Raw genomic sequence first — 15,000 nt, 5'->3', positions numbered from 1 at the left:
CACAAGCTTCTCCTCACTATGGCAAATCGACCACCATCTATGCAGGCTACCTGACGCCTGGCATTATCGCTATCACTTATGAAGAGATAATGCATGTAATTAGCACAAATAGGATTAGTGTAGAACTTTTTGGAAGGTGGAACTCACAGGTAAATAGTGGAACCAGGATTAATGTCAAGCTTCCTGGAAAGTGGAGTTCTAAGATATAAGCTATTTGGAATTAGGAGACACTTGCAATGACCTATATTGCAACTAGTGAGAGTTTTGATCAATTATATTACTCCTTATTATAATTACTACAGTCGTTTCTTCAATAGTTTCATCAAATCTGCCTGAGATAAGACTGAGGTCTTAACTCAGACTGAAATAAGACTGAGGTCTTAACTCAGCCTGAAATAAGACTGAGGTCTTAACTCAGACTGAAATAAGACTGAGGTCTTAACTCAGCCTGAAATAAGACTGAGGTCTTAACTCAGACTGAAATAAGACTGAGGTCTTAACTCAGACTGAAATAAGACTGAGGTACCATAACTGAGAGAGAAAGTCCGATTTTTTTTTATTATAAGCATCCTTGAGCATCGCAAGGGGCGATGCTCAAGGACGTCCTGCTACAGTGATAGAAAGTGGTGAGGTGATGGACAATGCTCCTGGTGCTGGTGAAGGATGGCACTCTCTTGCAGTGTTGCAGGATGGGTAGTGTGAGGGGGATAAGTCTTGCAGAGTTGCAGGACGGGTAGTGTGAGGGGGATAAGTCTTGCAGGATGGGTAGTGTGAGGGGGATAAGTCTTGCAGCGTTGCAGGATGGGTAGTGTGAGGGGGATAAGTCTTGCAGTGTTGCAGGATGGGTAGTGTGAGGGGGATAAGTCTTGCAGAGTTGCAGGATGGGTAGTGTGAGGGGGGAAAGTCTTGTAGAGTTGCAGGATGGGTAGTGTGAGGGGGATAAGTCTTGCAGAGTTGCAGGATGGGTACTTTGATAAATAATCCTTGTACTATCGTATTTTACTAACACTACTAACCAGTAGTGTACTAATATTAATTCATATCCTACTGCGACGCTATTCTGCCAGAAGTTTCTTAGTTAATTATGGTGCGTCGTGCTAGCAAGCCTGCCACAGGGAATAATTTTCCACATATCTGTTGATACAATGGAGTCCAGTTATTTACCTACGTTTATTAAGGATCATCGATATTAATAACTTTACTTTATTTAGTACATTACCGTTTACTGGAATTTATTTACCTAGCTAGATTAGCTGTTCCAGTGAATAATATTATAATGTAAAATAATTTCCACTCTAACTCTTTCGCGTTTATTTAACGCAGTTTAGATTAATTGACTTGCCTTACGAGAAAATAGATGGCAGCATAACACATTTATTTATGACGTAAATATTCGCCATACCCACTTCCTTACATACTTAGCACTAAATGAATAATGTAATTTATGCTCAGAGCCCCTACTGAGATCTATTGCGCATGCGTCAACCCGAGGGGAAAGGAGGAGAGCGACGGCAGCAACAAGCAGTGCCTGAGCCTACACATTTCACCAGACCATATTTACGTTATCGTTGCAGCTGCGGATGTCAGGGTGTTGGAGCGACTCCATCATTAATCAGATACTCGGCTCGGCGAGCATTATCACGATAAGTCTTACTAATAGATTGTGATCACAAAATATCTAACTTTACACCTTTGTAGGACGCTCGTCGTCAGGCCGCATGGACTAAATATAACAAAAAGTGAGTCCCATGCTAGATCGTGTCCTCAGTTTCATTCAGAAATAGGTGTAAATCAACATTAGTATAAGCAAATCATACATTTTACCCGTATTTTCAGCTTGTGCCATAGTGACAAGGCGGGAGATAGCCTCCACCTCAACGCGTGTTCTTGGACAGCACTTTTCGACCAGTATTCTTGCCATGACTGCCCAACCATGTACATCTATTTCTCCAACACAACTAAGCAGCTGTTTATTTCCTAATTAGTAGATTACTAACATTTATTTAATTATAGATCTTCAATATAAGATCATATATTTACTAACCATTTATATTGGCCAAGTAATTTATTACCATATCATGATGTTTTATCTCATACATTTGATATGCATTAGTATTGAATTTATGGTGCAATTAATGCATTAGTTAATTTGCACTTTATTAACCCCCCCCCTCCCCAAAGAGTGTGGAGGGATTTCGCCCTATAATTTAATTATTATTTTACAGTCCATTATTGCCCTAATATTTCCCTGAGCAATCATATATTATCAATTATTTCAGAGATCCATTGGCACTGATTCTTTAATTTATTCAATTTAAATATTTAATTTGTTTCTCCCATAAAGGGAGTGGTCCTTCGAAATTATTAAATTAATTATTATTAATATTCTGGAGCCAGATTTCCCCGCAAGTGTTGCAGGATGGATAGTGTGAGGGACTAACTCTTGCAGTGTTGCAGGATAGGTAGTGTGAGGGACTAACTCTTGCAGTGTTGCAGGATGGGTAGTGTGAGGGACTAACTCTTGCAGTGTTGCAGGCTGGGTAGTGTGAGGGACTAACTCTTGCAGTGTTGCAGGCTGGGTAGTGTGAGGAGCTAAATTATGCAGGATGGGTAGTGTCTTGCATTTCACATTGTGAACTATTGTGAAAAGTGTTGAGATACAGTGTTAGAGGGCGTGTTTGAAAACCATTGTGTACCAGGAATCCTTAGCTAACATGAACAGGTTCCATGGGTCACATGGACCTGTGTATGCTTAATGAAGGTTTCTCGAAGTTAGTTGGATTACTCGAGTGGATGTGGGTTGTTCGGTAGGATGAAAGAAATCACATAAACTGGATAATTATTGCATAATACTTGTGTCACCCTGTTCAACACAAGAGTTACTCCTGCTTGTCTTACGTGTAGGTATAATGTCGAAGACTTTCTGCTAGTCCAGGAAGATGCGGGAATGTACAGATAAGGGTCAGGTGATACGCGAGTGTTTTTGTGTTTATTTGTGGCTTCAGATGGAATAATATAAGTTTAATATATATTAATGTTCTCAAATCAGATATTTGTTAATGCATTTGTAAAAATACTAAATGACTTACCCATGTTCACAGAATTGAAGTCTTCGGTTCGAGGGTTACCTTCCTTCTGAATATATAAGAGTTCCTCTAGCTTGTCAAGTTTACCATCTTTCACATTAGGAAATTTTAATTTTGGCTGCCATATGCTGTCAGTCTCCTTATCAGATAATTTATTAGCGTGTATATCATCTCGTAAGTTTGTGTATGTGAGTCTTGAATCTCTCCAGTGTATGCTAACAATGAACTCTAAATTAATAGTTTCTTCCACATCTTCTATTTTAAGAAAACGCAAAAATTGGAATTTAAAGTAAGGTTGAAGAGGCTGGGATGGGTCTTCAAGATTCTTAGGAGGCTTGAAGCTGCGGTAGCCTTGCGGCACCTGAAGGATGGAGCAACTGTCTTCATCTGTCTCGTCGCCACAGTCACTCTTGGCGTCACAGCGGGCGGCCAGGTCAATACACTCACCATCGTTACACATGTATTGTCCCTTCTTACATATAGACAGGGTCAGCTCACGCGTGGTTCCCACTGCTTGCTCACACATGGGTTTTAGCAGCGTCCAGTGATGTCTGCCAAGTGGGTAAACGGTATCCGACGCCACTGTTAAGGAGGCCAGAGATACGTTTAATACAGTATCAGTTAAAAGCCATTGTTTATCGATTGGTTGTATTATCATTAACCCATAAAATCCATGAAAATATGGCTTACTTCTGTAATATCCAAGTATTTCAAACATAATTTCAGTTACTCGTTCCTTGCAAATGCCTCGAAAAAACATTGGGGATCTTAGTGGGTCTTGGCAAGGTGTACAAGCCTTGTATTCCTTGCAGCTGTAATCATTCCACTGAGCGTCTCGTCCGTCCATCAAAATACAATTTTCCTGTGGTGTGTTGTCTGGCTGACCTGGTCCCCAAAATATGTCTGTCACAACCGCGTCGTCACTCACCCTCCTCCAAATTCCTTCCTGCTTTTCATCTGTTATACCAATCCAAAGGTATTTTGCACATATATCTTCTCCATAAAGTGTTTTGTTGACTTTATCCCTTATGTTCCTGGTAAGGGGAGCAAATATGCTGGACCCAATCTTACGGCATATTTTTACTGACTCTTCAAATGTATGCCCTTCAGGTATAATTAAAAAGTCTTCATTTTGAGAACAAAGGTCTAGAAGGGGCCATATATTAGTGGCCGAATTAATAAGTTCAAAACTATCTCTATCACTTGAGAAAATATTTCCCTTGAGATTCTCCTTGCAAGTAGCTGCCATCTCTATGTCAGCTTTTGACAAGCCATAGTTCCAAAAGTTAAGCTGAGTCACATAGCCTTTAAGGATTTGTTCTCTTTGAAATTTTCGGGAAAGTTCATCTTGTTCTTGTCCGACAACAAAGGTGCCATTGAGAGGGATGACCCGATCATCAACCACGATGGAGCCGCTGGCCAGCGCCGCGCCGTCCACGTACATCGTGTACGTGTCCCCAGAGAAGACGTGGCAGTAGTGGCGCCACTGACGCAGAAGTGTCCCAAGGTTCAGGCTCTCGATGGCTGGCTGGGGCTTGTTGTTGTACCGGAAGAAGTGGGTGTTGTCAATGATATCTGCGAGAACGATATTAATTTAACTTTCGCTCAAGCTGATTCCGATTAAAATATAACTAGGTATTTCGTTGACCTGTATTTGAGTCTTGCACATACTTACACATCATGATGGCATTGGAGAAGTCGTCAGCTGTAGCATAGGAGAGCAGAACCTGCAGCGTTGTTATGGCTGTGGGGAAGACTCTGGAGCACACGGTAAAGTCGGTAACGTTCGTGGCCACCTGCTGGTTGCTTAGGTTGAACCTGATGTAGACATCATCCCTTGGTGGCTCCCAGATGTCTGGCTGCAGTGTGAACACCCGCACCTCCTCTCCTGAAACTGAGCATCCGGGATGGACATTATTACACGGTCAGTACTTCTTGGGGGAATTCACACTTCCGTCATCCACACACAGCAGCCTCACTCTGCCACACTTCACATGTCAGACTTAATATACCACAATGTACGTCGCTAGTTCACTCGCAGGAGACATGTGCATCACCTCTCTGAGTATCATTAGGCTACATACCGGTCAATGTTGTACTGGAAGTCAATGAGTTCGTTCAGCTAGACCAAAAAAATTATTTACATCGTGTACTAATATCACAGAACAGAAAGTAACATCAGTGAACACATATGAACTGAATGACGGGAACGAGGCATTTACTGCAGTATTTCATAAACCAAGAAATCTCTTCACCAGCACAATCGACAGCGATCTCATAATTCAGTACTGAGAGTTACACCCCCTCGCCATTGGCATACCAAGACTGGCTGTTTACAGAAGTCTCTCACCAACTTCTCAAAGAAGCCCACTACCTCTGGAACGGGCAACTCACAAGATCTTTTTCAAACACCTTACGTCTCCTAATTAATGGTCAACCAATCCCAGTACTTCATGCATATAATGACTTAAACTAAAGAAATCAGTGCCAGCCAAGTGCTTCAATAAATAAGTCACCCCCTGATCATCTGCTTCTACCAATGGCAGGTATCTCAACCAATGGCAGGTATCTCAACCAGTGACAGGTGTCTCAACCAGTGACAGGTGTCTCAACCAGTGACAGGTATCTCAACCAATGACAGGTGTCTCAACCAGTGACAGGTATCTCAACCAGTGACAGGTGTCTCAACCAGTGACAGGTGTCTCAACCAGTGACAGGTGTCTCAACCAGTGACAGGTGTCTCAACCAGTGACAGGTGTCTCAACCAGTGACAGGTATCTCAACCAATGACAGGTGTCTCAACCAGTGACAGGTATCTCAACCAATGACAGGTGTCTCAACCAATGATAGGTGTCTCAACCAGTGACAGGTATCTCAACCAATGATAGGTGTCTCAACCAGTGACAGGTATCTCAACCAATGACAGGTGTCTCAACCGGTGACAGGTATCTCAACCAATGATAGGTGTCTCAACCAATGACAGGTGTCTCAACCAATGACAGGTGTCTCAACCAATGACAGGTGTCTCAACCAATGACAGGTGTCTCAACCAATGACAGGTATCTCAACCAATGACAGGTGTCTCAACCAATGACAGGTGTCTCAACCAATGACAGGTATCTCAACCAATGACAGGTGTCTCAACCAATGACAGGTGTCTCAACCAGTGACAGGTGTCTCAACCAATGACAGGTATCTCAACCAATGACAGGTATCTCAACCAATGACAGGTGTCTCAACCAATGACAGGTGTCTCAAACAATGACAGGTGTCTCAACCAGTGACAGGTGTCTCAACCAATGACAGGTATCTCAACCAATGACAGGTGTCTCAACCAATGACAGGTGTCTCAACCAATGACAGGTGTCTCAACCAGTGACAGGTGTCTCAACCAATGACAGGTATCTCAACCAATGACAGGTGTCTCAACCAATGACAGGTGTCTCAACCAATGACAGGTGTCTTAACCAGTGACAGGTGCCTTAACCAATGACAGGTATCTCAACCAATGACAGGTGCCTTAACCAGTGACAGGTGACTTAACCAATGACAGGTGCCTCAACCAATGACAGGTGCCTTAACCAATGACAGGTGGCTAAAATAGTGACAGGATGAGGCACCTTCGGAACAGATGTAAACAAGCAAGATCAGTGGAAACAAAGACTACTAGGTGCCGGTTTTGCTTTTTTCAATGACATTTCGTAGTCCTGGTTATTTTAAGTTCCACTGAGCATAGGTTAGCGTCAGGCTACAACTGTTTTTAAGAATCTTGGTGGAGGCACCTCGCAGTCCTGGTCGTTTTTAGTAACACTAAGGATAGATGGGCTCCAGGCCATGCCTGTTTTCAGAGATCTTGGAAGAGGCACATCGTAGTCCTTGTTTTTAGTTACACTAAGCACGAGTCGGCTCCAGCCCCAGTCATTTTTAAGAGATCTTGGGCAGATGCACTCTGTATCCCAGGCCATTTTTAGTTACCTCAATGACGTGCAGTTCTAGTTATCCTTAATGTTCAATGAAGTCATTATTTATTTATTTATTTATTTATTTATTTATATATATACAAGAAGGTACATTGGGTTTGTGAGAATACATTGGATAGTACAGTATTTACATTCTTGCAAAGCCACTAGTACGCACAGCGTTTCGGGCAGGTCCTTAATCTAGCAGATAATTTTAAGTAGGTAATTTCAATCAGAATTGATAAATGATAAAGATACATTACAAGAGAAAAATGAGATGAGAGAGATAAGTAGGTATATTAAAGCATATTGTTATATTAAAGCTCTGATTGATTACATTGACAGCTTGATTAGTAATTTAAACAAGGTTAATAGACACCATACAGCAGAGTGACAGCACATATAAGACAGCAATGATCACAATGGTAAAGATGTTCAGATTGGGTACATAAAGATTGGGAGACTGGGTAGCAAAAGATACAGATAAACAAGATTTATAAACACCATACAACAGATTGGCAGCACATATAAGAAAACAGCAATGATCACAATGGTAAAGATGTTCAAATTGGGAACATAAAGGTTGGGAGATTGGGTAGCAATTGATACAGTGCAATTTTAAGGCAAAAAGTGAAAAACTATGAAGATGAAATTAGGTACTTTTTAGTATTGATTTTGAATGATGTAAAAGTTGGACAGCTTTTCAATTCAGTAGGGAGTGAGTTCCATAAACTGGGTCCCTTTATTTGCATAGAGTGTTTACACAGATTAAGTTTAACTCTGGGGATATCAAAGAGATATTTATTTCTGGTGTGGTGATAATGGGTCCTATTACATCTGTCCAAGAAGAGTTTCAGACAAGGATTTGCATTTAAGAACAGGGTTTTATAAATGTAGTTGACACAAGAGAATTTGTGGAGTTAGATTATGTTTAGCATGTTTAGGGAGTTAAACAAGGGGGCTGTGTGTTGTCTGAAAGCAGAATTTGATATTATTCTGATAGCAGATTTTTGCTGGGTGATGATGGACTTGAGGTGGTTTGCAGTGGTTGAACCCCATGCACAGATACCATAGTTGAGATAGGGATAGATTAGTGCATAATATAGAGAGATGAGAGCAGAGTTAGGAACATAATATCTGATTTTGGAGAGTATACCAACTGTTTTAGAGACTTTCTTAGTTATGTGTTGTATGTGGGTACTGAAGTTGAGTCTCTTGTCTAGGAATATGCCAAGAAACTTTCCATCATTTTTATTGCTAATGTTTACATTGTCAATCTGAAGTTGAATTGCATTTGTAGATTTGCTTCCGAATAGGATGTAGTAGGTCTTTTCTATGTTAAGTGTTAGTTTGTTGGTTGACATCCATAAGTGGACTTTTTTTAGTTCATTATTAACAACACCATTTAGTGTATGTGGGTTGGGGTTGGAGTAGATGAGGGTAGTATCATCAGCAAACAAAATAGGTTTCAGAATGTTAGAGACATTAGGCAGATCATTAATGTATATAAGAAAAAGAAGAGGTCCCAAGATGCTGCCCTGTGGCACTCCAACAGTTATTGGTAGAATGGGAGAGATTATATTATTGATGGCTACACATTGGTGTCTATCACTAAGATAGGATTGGATATAGTCCAGTGCATGGCCTCGGATTCCATAATGATGGAGTTTACTTAAGAGGTAATCGTGATTAACAGTATCAAAGGCCTTTCTCAGGTCAATGAAGAGTCTCAATTAAGCCAGACTTAATCCTCCCGCAATCAGCCCATTTTTCAATGATCACTTTTAATCTTATTTAAATTATTAAATCCCATTTTCATATTTATTTCCATTTTTCAAAGATTACTTATTGAATGAAGACCTATGCTACATCACATATGTATTTTTCACCAATGTTAAACCAGTCATTAACTGCCACTACGAAATGAAATAAACTATAAGAATTATGCAGAATACATAAGATGCAAGGAAATAGCAGAATATTCACACCTGTATTTGCCAAATGCCATGTCTAATGTTAAATAAAAACCCGCACTCTTCACCTAGCAATAGAATGATTTATTTGCTAAAATTCTTTTAGTAAAAGTCTAACTAAATTGTAAGAATAGATTGTTGAGGGGCCAGTCAGTGATTACATATTTGTACCTATTATTTTTAGTGTATAGCCAAAGACCATTTATTGAGTATTAGACAATGTGCATTAAAATCTTCAAGCTAGCAGCAGACACATATATTTTAAAGATATATAGTTCACTATAACGCTTCTTGTAACAATGCTGTACAAGCACTCAGGCATTTAATTTTATCCTCACTTTCTGGCAAATCCCTCCACACACCTCATTAATATTCCCAAAACATCCTCATGCACCACATATGAGCACTATTTATATTGTTGTTATTTAATCTTTAAAAAACTAAAAGCCCGATTTTTAGTCTCTTAAAAAGTAAATTTAAACTAAAAATGGCCTGGGCTAGAGGGTGCCTGTTACGGACTCATCACCTCCGTCTGTGAATGGCCTGGTAGTTCCAGCGCCATCTATGAGTCTGTACTCAAACTCCCCGGGAATGGGGCGCTTCGTAGACAACGCCATCTATGGGTGGTGGCGTATCAGCTGCATATGGCTCTAGATTCCTGCCTTGATTAACAAATGAGGTCGTAATGAGTGACCTCTGTTTTTTTTCAGGGATATTCCTGCGCGGGCACTAAGCCTCTGGCTGGCCCACTAAGTGTTGCTTGTTTCCGTTTTACCTGGGCGGAGTATGAGTATTTATGACTCGTATGGTCGCTTCAGTAAAATTTTGCCATATGTGATTAACAACTTCTACTCTGTTAAATTTAAGTTGAAATCTTAACGGGTTTGTAACTGTGCACTGTGTTAGATAATGTTCCAGTGGTCTGTTGATGTGGCGATACAAGACCAGCGCCATCTGTTGGAGTTACAAGCATAATGTCAATGCCTGAGTTAGTGTTGCTTCTTGATTTCTCCATTACCTTATAACTGATGACGTATCTGTATCCACAGAGGTGACGTGGGACATCAGTGGTACTGAGGAGGGCAGTCAACCTTCGGCAGCCTAAACTCTCCCGCCAGACGACTAAGTGAGCCGCCGCCGACCAGGAACAGTGGTTTTCTGCTAGTGGAGTAGCAGTGGAGGAATTCGGCGTATCCCGGGAATCGCTAAGGGGAGAGACGACCGACAGTGAGGTGACTATTGAGGAACGTGGCTAGCCCGTTGCTAGAGGCTCCTGCCAGGGGTGTGATACCTCAGTATTTGTCTGGGTAAAGGCCCCAATCAGCGCGTGGCTGAAGTTCTCTGCCAGCACTTGGCTGGAGAGTGGTTGTGGGCAGAGAGGCACCTCGTGAGACTGTCGGTAGACTGGTCCACGGCAGTGGTAGACTCGTCGGTGTTTCCCAGTACTGTGGCCCGTAAGGTCGGAAACGGTATTATGTTGGGGAAACTCGAAACTCGAAGATTGACGAAGACTGTATTGTGTTAGCATAGTGGAGTGCGTAGTGTCCTTTTAAGAGGGACACATGTATATACATCCAAGTATAGTAATACTTCATTTTATGTTTTCATCTAAGGTGATGGGAATATATTGATAAAGAAATCAGTGTTGTGTTAATCCCCCTCCCCCTCTTTATTTTGCACTATATAGCCACTTTCTTGAAAGCGTAGTACCGACTCAGGGTCGGATACAACAAACTAAGGTTCCACCAACAAGAACCTGGTTACTGGTCCTATGTGGCCGTAACAGTGCCTCTGCCGAGATCTCTTGAAAAAAGACCTGGGGGCTGGAGCTGACCTGTGCTTAGTGTAACTAAAAACGACCAGGATTACAAGGCACCTCTGTCAAGATCAGTAAAAACAGCCGTGGCTTGGAGCCGACCTATGTAGGGGTCATAATTTCAAAGATATTTGACAAAAAATCAAAACTTTTGAAAAATATTGAGAAAAATCTGCTCGCTCCTGGCACCATGGAGTGCTTGTTTTATTTTTATCAATACGTTATTTTCTAAGTTATTGTCTAAGTCTAAGTTATTGTCGGAAAATCCGACACCATTTAATAATATCATACAGGCAGATAATATTGCTGTGTTGTATAAACAAGTTAACCCATAGAAAATGTAACTTGTAGTGGAATTTCCGTCTATAGAAAACGGGATATCATTACCACATACTATTATAAATTCACCACCTATTATGGTGGGAATTATTCTTAAATACATTAGTCTTTGGACTTTACCATCATAAAAACATCTCATATAAATTAACTTAATTATCAGAATTAAAATAGAGTAAATGTGACCCTTCTATCACTTACTGTCATCTGGACAATGTAGGCCAGTAGCGTCAGTGAGGAGGGAGTGGTCAGCCATTGTTATTGTACTTAGACTACAGAGGCTCACGGGAGCAAATACGGCTCCTGTTAATTTTACTTGGACGAAGTGTTATGGAAACCAAAGGTGTACCATCATCAACACGCTGTCAACAAATACAAGTTAAGTGTTCTGCCGAAACCCATTTATCTATCATTTGTGGCCATTAATGTCATTAGAAAGGGGCGTGCCGGTTAGAATACGAACTGCCTCTTAATAAAAGGTAATTAAGCCTAGGTCTTTATGGTTCAATGTACAGTGTTTTCTCTGATATAGCTGTCATATATTAGGATTCTGGCTTTATAGCTAGCGCCCTTTTGACAGGTCAAGACGAGGAAGCATGCTTTGTGTACCAGTTACTGGGTGATGGAAGCTACCTCAAAGAGGATAATTTGGTGTCTACATCCTAGTTATATCTGGTGGACTAAGGCCTGCTGTACAATAAGATAAGGAACCTCTTCAATGTTTAACAATATATGTAGTTTAATACTGTAGTTTGATTGGCTGCATATATATAAATTCAATATAAACCCCCCCTAATGTGTAGAGGATCGATTTGTGAGATTATTGCAGAAATACAGTCCACTTAACATCATACAAATTGCTATCGAAGTATACAAATTAACGTAAATATAAATTCTATATAAATTCATATAAATTAAATAAATATAAATCTCACAGGTCGGTTCCCACAGTTATAGGTAATATAAGCACCCGTCCTGCATAAAAAATGATGCTGGCGCCTCATATGTTGTGGAAGCAATGCGTATTATTCTTCCAAGCCCTGCAATTGTTGTGCATGCTAAATGCTAAGTGTGTGCTAGTGGCTGATCAAGAATGTAAGAACTCTAGTATAAATATTGAATAAATAAATAAATAAATAAATAAAATAATATATGCGAACAAGCCTGAACAGTCTCCAGGCATATATATGCAACTGAAAACTCACACCCCAGAAGTGACTTGAACCCATACTGCCAGAAGCACTGCAACTGATGTACAGGATCAGTTGCAGGATACAGGATTAGGCATGGTATTTTATCAAATCACCTCATTCTTTGGGGCACATGTGTGGGTGGGTTCATTACACCTTTTGGTGTAATGAAATTTTAAAATAAAGTTAGATATATATACACTCACACTAAAAGAATAGGGGTGGTAGGAGAAGGAAATATCAAAGTGTTCAGGGAGGATCTACAATTGACTCTTCTGAAGAGACAACTAACACAACACCTGTACCCACTATTAGACTGTTTTACAGGAACTTCTTTTCCACAGCTCATAAAATGGAGGAAAGGGTCCTGAAAGATATTGTTAATAGGAACGTTATCCCTACAGACAAAAATTAGAAGATACAATTGACGATTTGCTATACCACCAAAAAAACGGCCAACCCACACATGAGAAACTCTCCAGACACAAAGCAGAACGCTTTAAAAGAGACCAACGTCGTCTATGCCTTCAAATGACCACTTGGGACTGTAAACCTCAAAGAACTCAGTATATAGGCAAGACAACAACATCTCTTTCCAGGCGATTAACGATGCATAAGCAACAGGGCTCCATTAAGGAACATATAATCTCTTCCCACAACCAGACCTTCACCTACCTTGAGGTTACCTTGAGGTGCTTCCGGGGCTTAGCGTCCCCGCGGTCCGGTCGTCGACCAGGCCTCCTGGTTGCCGGACTGATCAACCAGGCTGTTGGACGCGGCTGCTCGCAGCCTGATGTACGAGTCACAGCCTGGTTGATCAGGTATCCTTTGGAGGTGCTTATCCAGTTCTCTCTTGAACACTGTGAGGGGTCGGCCAGTTATGCCCCTTATGTGTAGTGGAAGCGTGTTGAACAGTCTCGGACCTCTGATGTTGATAGAGTTCTCTCTCAGAGTACCAGTTGCACCTCTGTTTTTCAACGGGGGTATTCTGCACATCCTGCCATGTCTTCTGGTCTCATGTGATGTTATTTCTGTGTGCAGGTTTGGGACCAGCCCCTCTAATATTTTCCACGTGTAAATTATTATGTACCTCTCCCGCCTGCGCTCAAGGGAGTACAGTTTTAGGCTCTTTAGTCCAGAGAAGTCTTAAGGGGGCATATCAATGTAAAATTAAAAGTGGTTCAATTTGCTTATAAATTTTTTTATGAAATGGTTATAGAAAGGGCTGCAGCTGGTCCAAGTTTCATCATCACATCCTAAACAGAAAAGGAGAAAGAAAATAAACAACGAATTATGCAACGAATTTTCAAATAGTTTCAGGGAACACATGTGTCAACTAAAATCATTTCTATAACACTCAGATATTAAATTAAGCACATAATAAAGGATTCTAGTGATCAGTTTTATCAAAAAAGTGTTTAGTGCAATAATATAATTTTTCAAAGTTACCCTTCTAAAAAAATATGCAATATATGATATTTATAAATTTTTATAAAATCAACAAATAGACTTTGGACTAAAATGTCTACTAGATTCTGTAGAAGCACAAACTCTACATATAAGGTGTAATTTGCATGTAAATTGATTAATAAATGAAAGCTCTGAAGTAATTTGAAGGTGTAAATTACTTTCCAGAGTAAAATAAAGATCCAAGTTCGGCCACCTGTAGCTGAGCTTGACTTCGACAGATTTCGTTCATAATTAGCACCCTTGCAGATAGGCATCCATTGAGCAAGGTGTGCAAGTTTCATGCGAATCCCTTGATAACAAACGAATAAAAAATATTGGCCAAAAAAAAAAGAAAAAAAAAAAAAGAAAAAAAAAAAATTTAAATATAAATATATTGCACATACATATTACAATTATTACAAGAGTTTGTGCTTCTACAGCACATAGTAGACATTTTAGTTGACACATGTGTTTCCTGAGATTATTTGAGAATGTTGAACATTCGTTGCATAATACGTTGTGTATTTTTTTTCTCCTTTTCTGTTTAGGGTATGATGGTGAAACTTGGACCAGTTGCAGCCCTTTCTATAACCATTTCATAAAAAAATTTATAAGCAAATTGAACAACTTTTAATTTATAACGATTTAGAATGATATGCCCCCTTAACAAACAACACAGAAATCATCGATAGATGCAGCGATAGCAGGCAGCTTGACATCAGCGAGGCACTACACATCAAGAAGTCAACACCAGTAATCAACAGCCAATTAATGAACAACTATATTCTACTCACTTCAAGACTCCGCACCAATATAGAAGGATCAAGAAATATGGGCCAATAGGCCCTTTGCAGTTACTTCCATTCTTCCCTTTAGTTTACCCAATTTATACCCATTGCACCGTGTTCTGTTTTGTGTTGAAAGTTTGCTCTATCTTGTGTTAAGAGTTTTGTTCACCTCATCCAAAACTGTTGTAACATATCACCTCACCCAAATGCAGGTATATAAGATGAAAGCTGTTTAATACATAGATATCATAATAGATAGCATAGTAGAACTGTTTAGTGTTTGCAGGTTATAGTTGTGTGTGTGTAAACTAAAGTCTTTGAAAATGTAATAAGTTATTACGAAACGCATTCAAGTGTTGTGTCAGACTAGAAATAAAAATGAATTTTGGAGAATTGATTTTTC

At 40.1% G+C, this 15,000-nt stretch overlaps 1 protein-coding gene across 1 annotated transcript in view; it reads right to left on the bottom strand.

Annotated features, from left to right (window-relative positions):
- The window catches only part of LOC138367212 (uncharacterized), a 40,945-nt gene that overhangs the window by 10,912 nt on the left and 15,033 nt on the right, over window positions 1–15,000 (bottom strand). Inside the window, exons 2-3 of the mRNA XM_069328617.1 lie at window positions 4,762–4,980; window positions 3,090–4,661 (exon numbers count right to left, since the gene is read on the bottom strand). Of these exons, the coding sequence (XP_069184718.1) occupies window positions 3,090–4,661; window positions 4,762–4,980 (1,791 nt within the window). The remainder of the gene's footprint in view (window positions 1–3,089; window positions 4,662–4,761; window positions 4,981–15,000) is intronic.

The sequence above is a fragment of the Procambarus clarkii genome, chromosome 21 (assembly GCF_040958095.1).
Source record: "Procambarus clarkii isolate CNS0578487 chromosome 21, FALCON_Pclarkii_2.0, whole genome shotgun sequence".
Classification (NCBI taxonomy): Eukaryota; Metazoa; Arthropoda; class Malacostraca; order Decapoda; family Cambaridae; genus Procambarus; species Procambarus clarkii.
The sequence above is the reverse complement of the archived record's forward strand: the minus strand, read 5'-3'. Positions and strand labels throughout refer to the sequence as shown.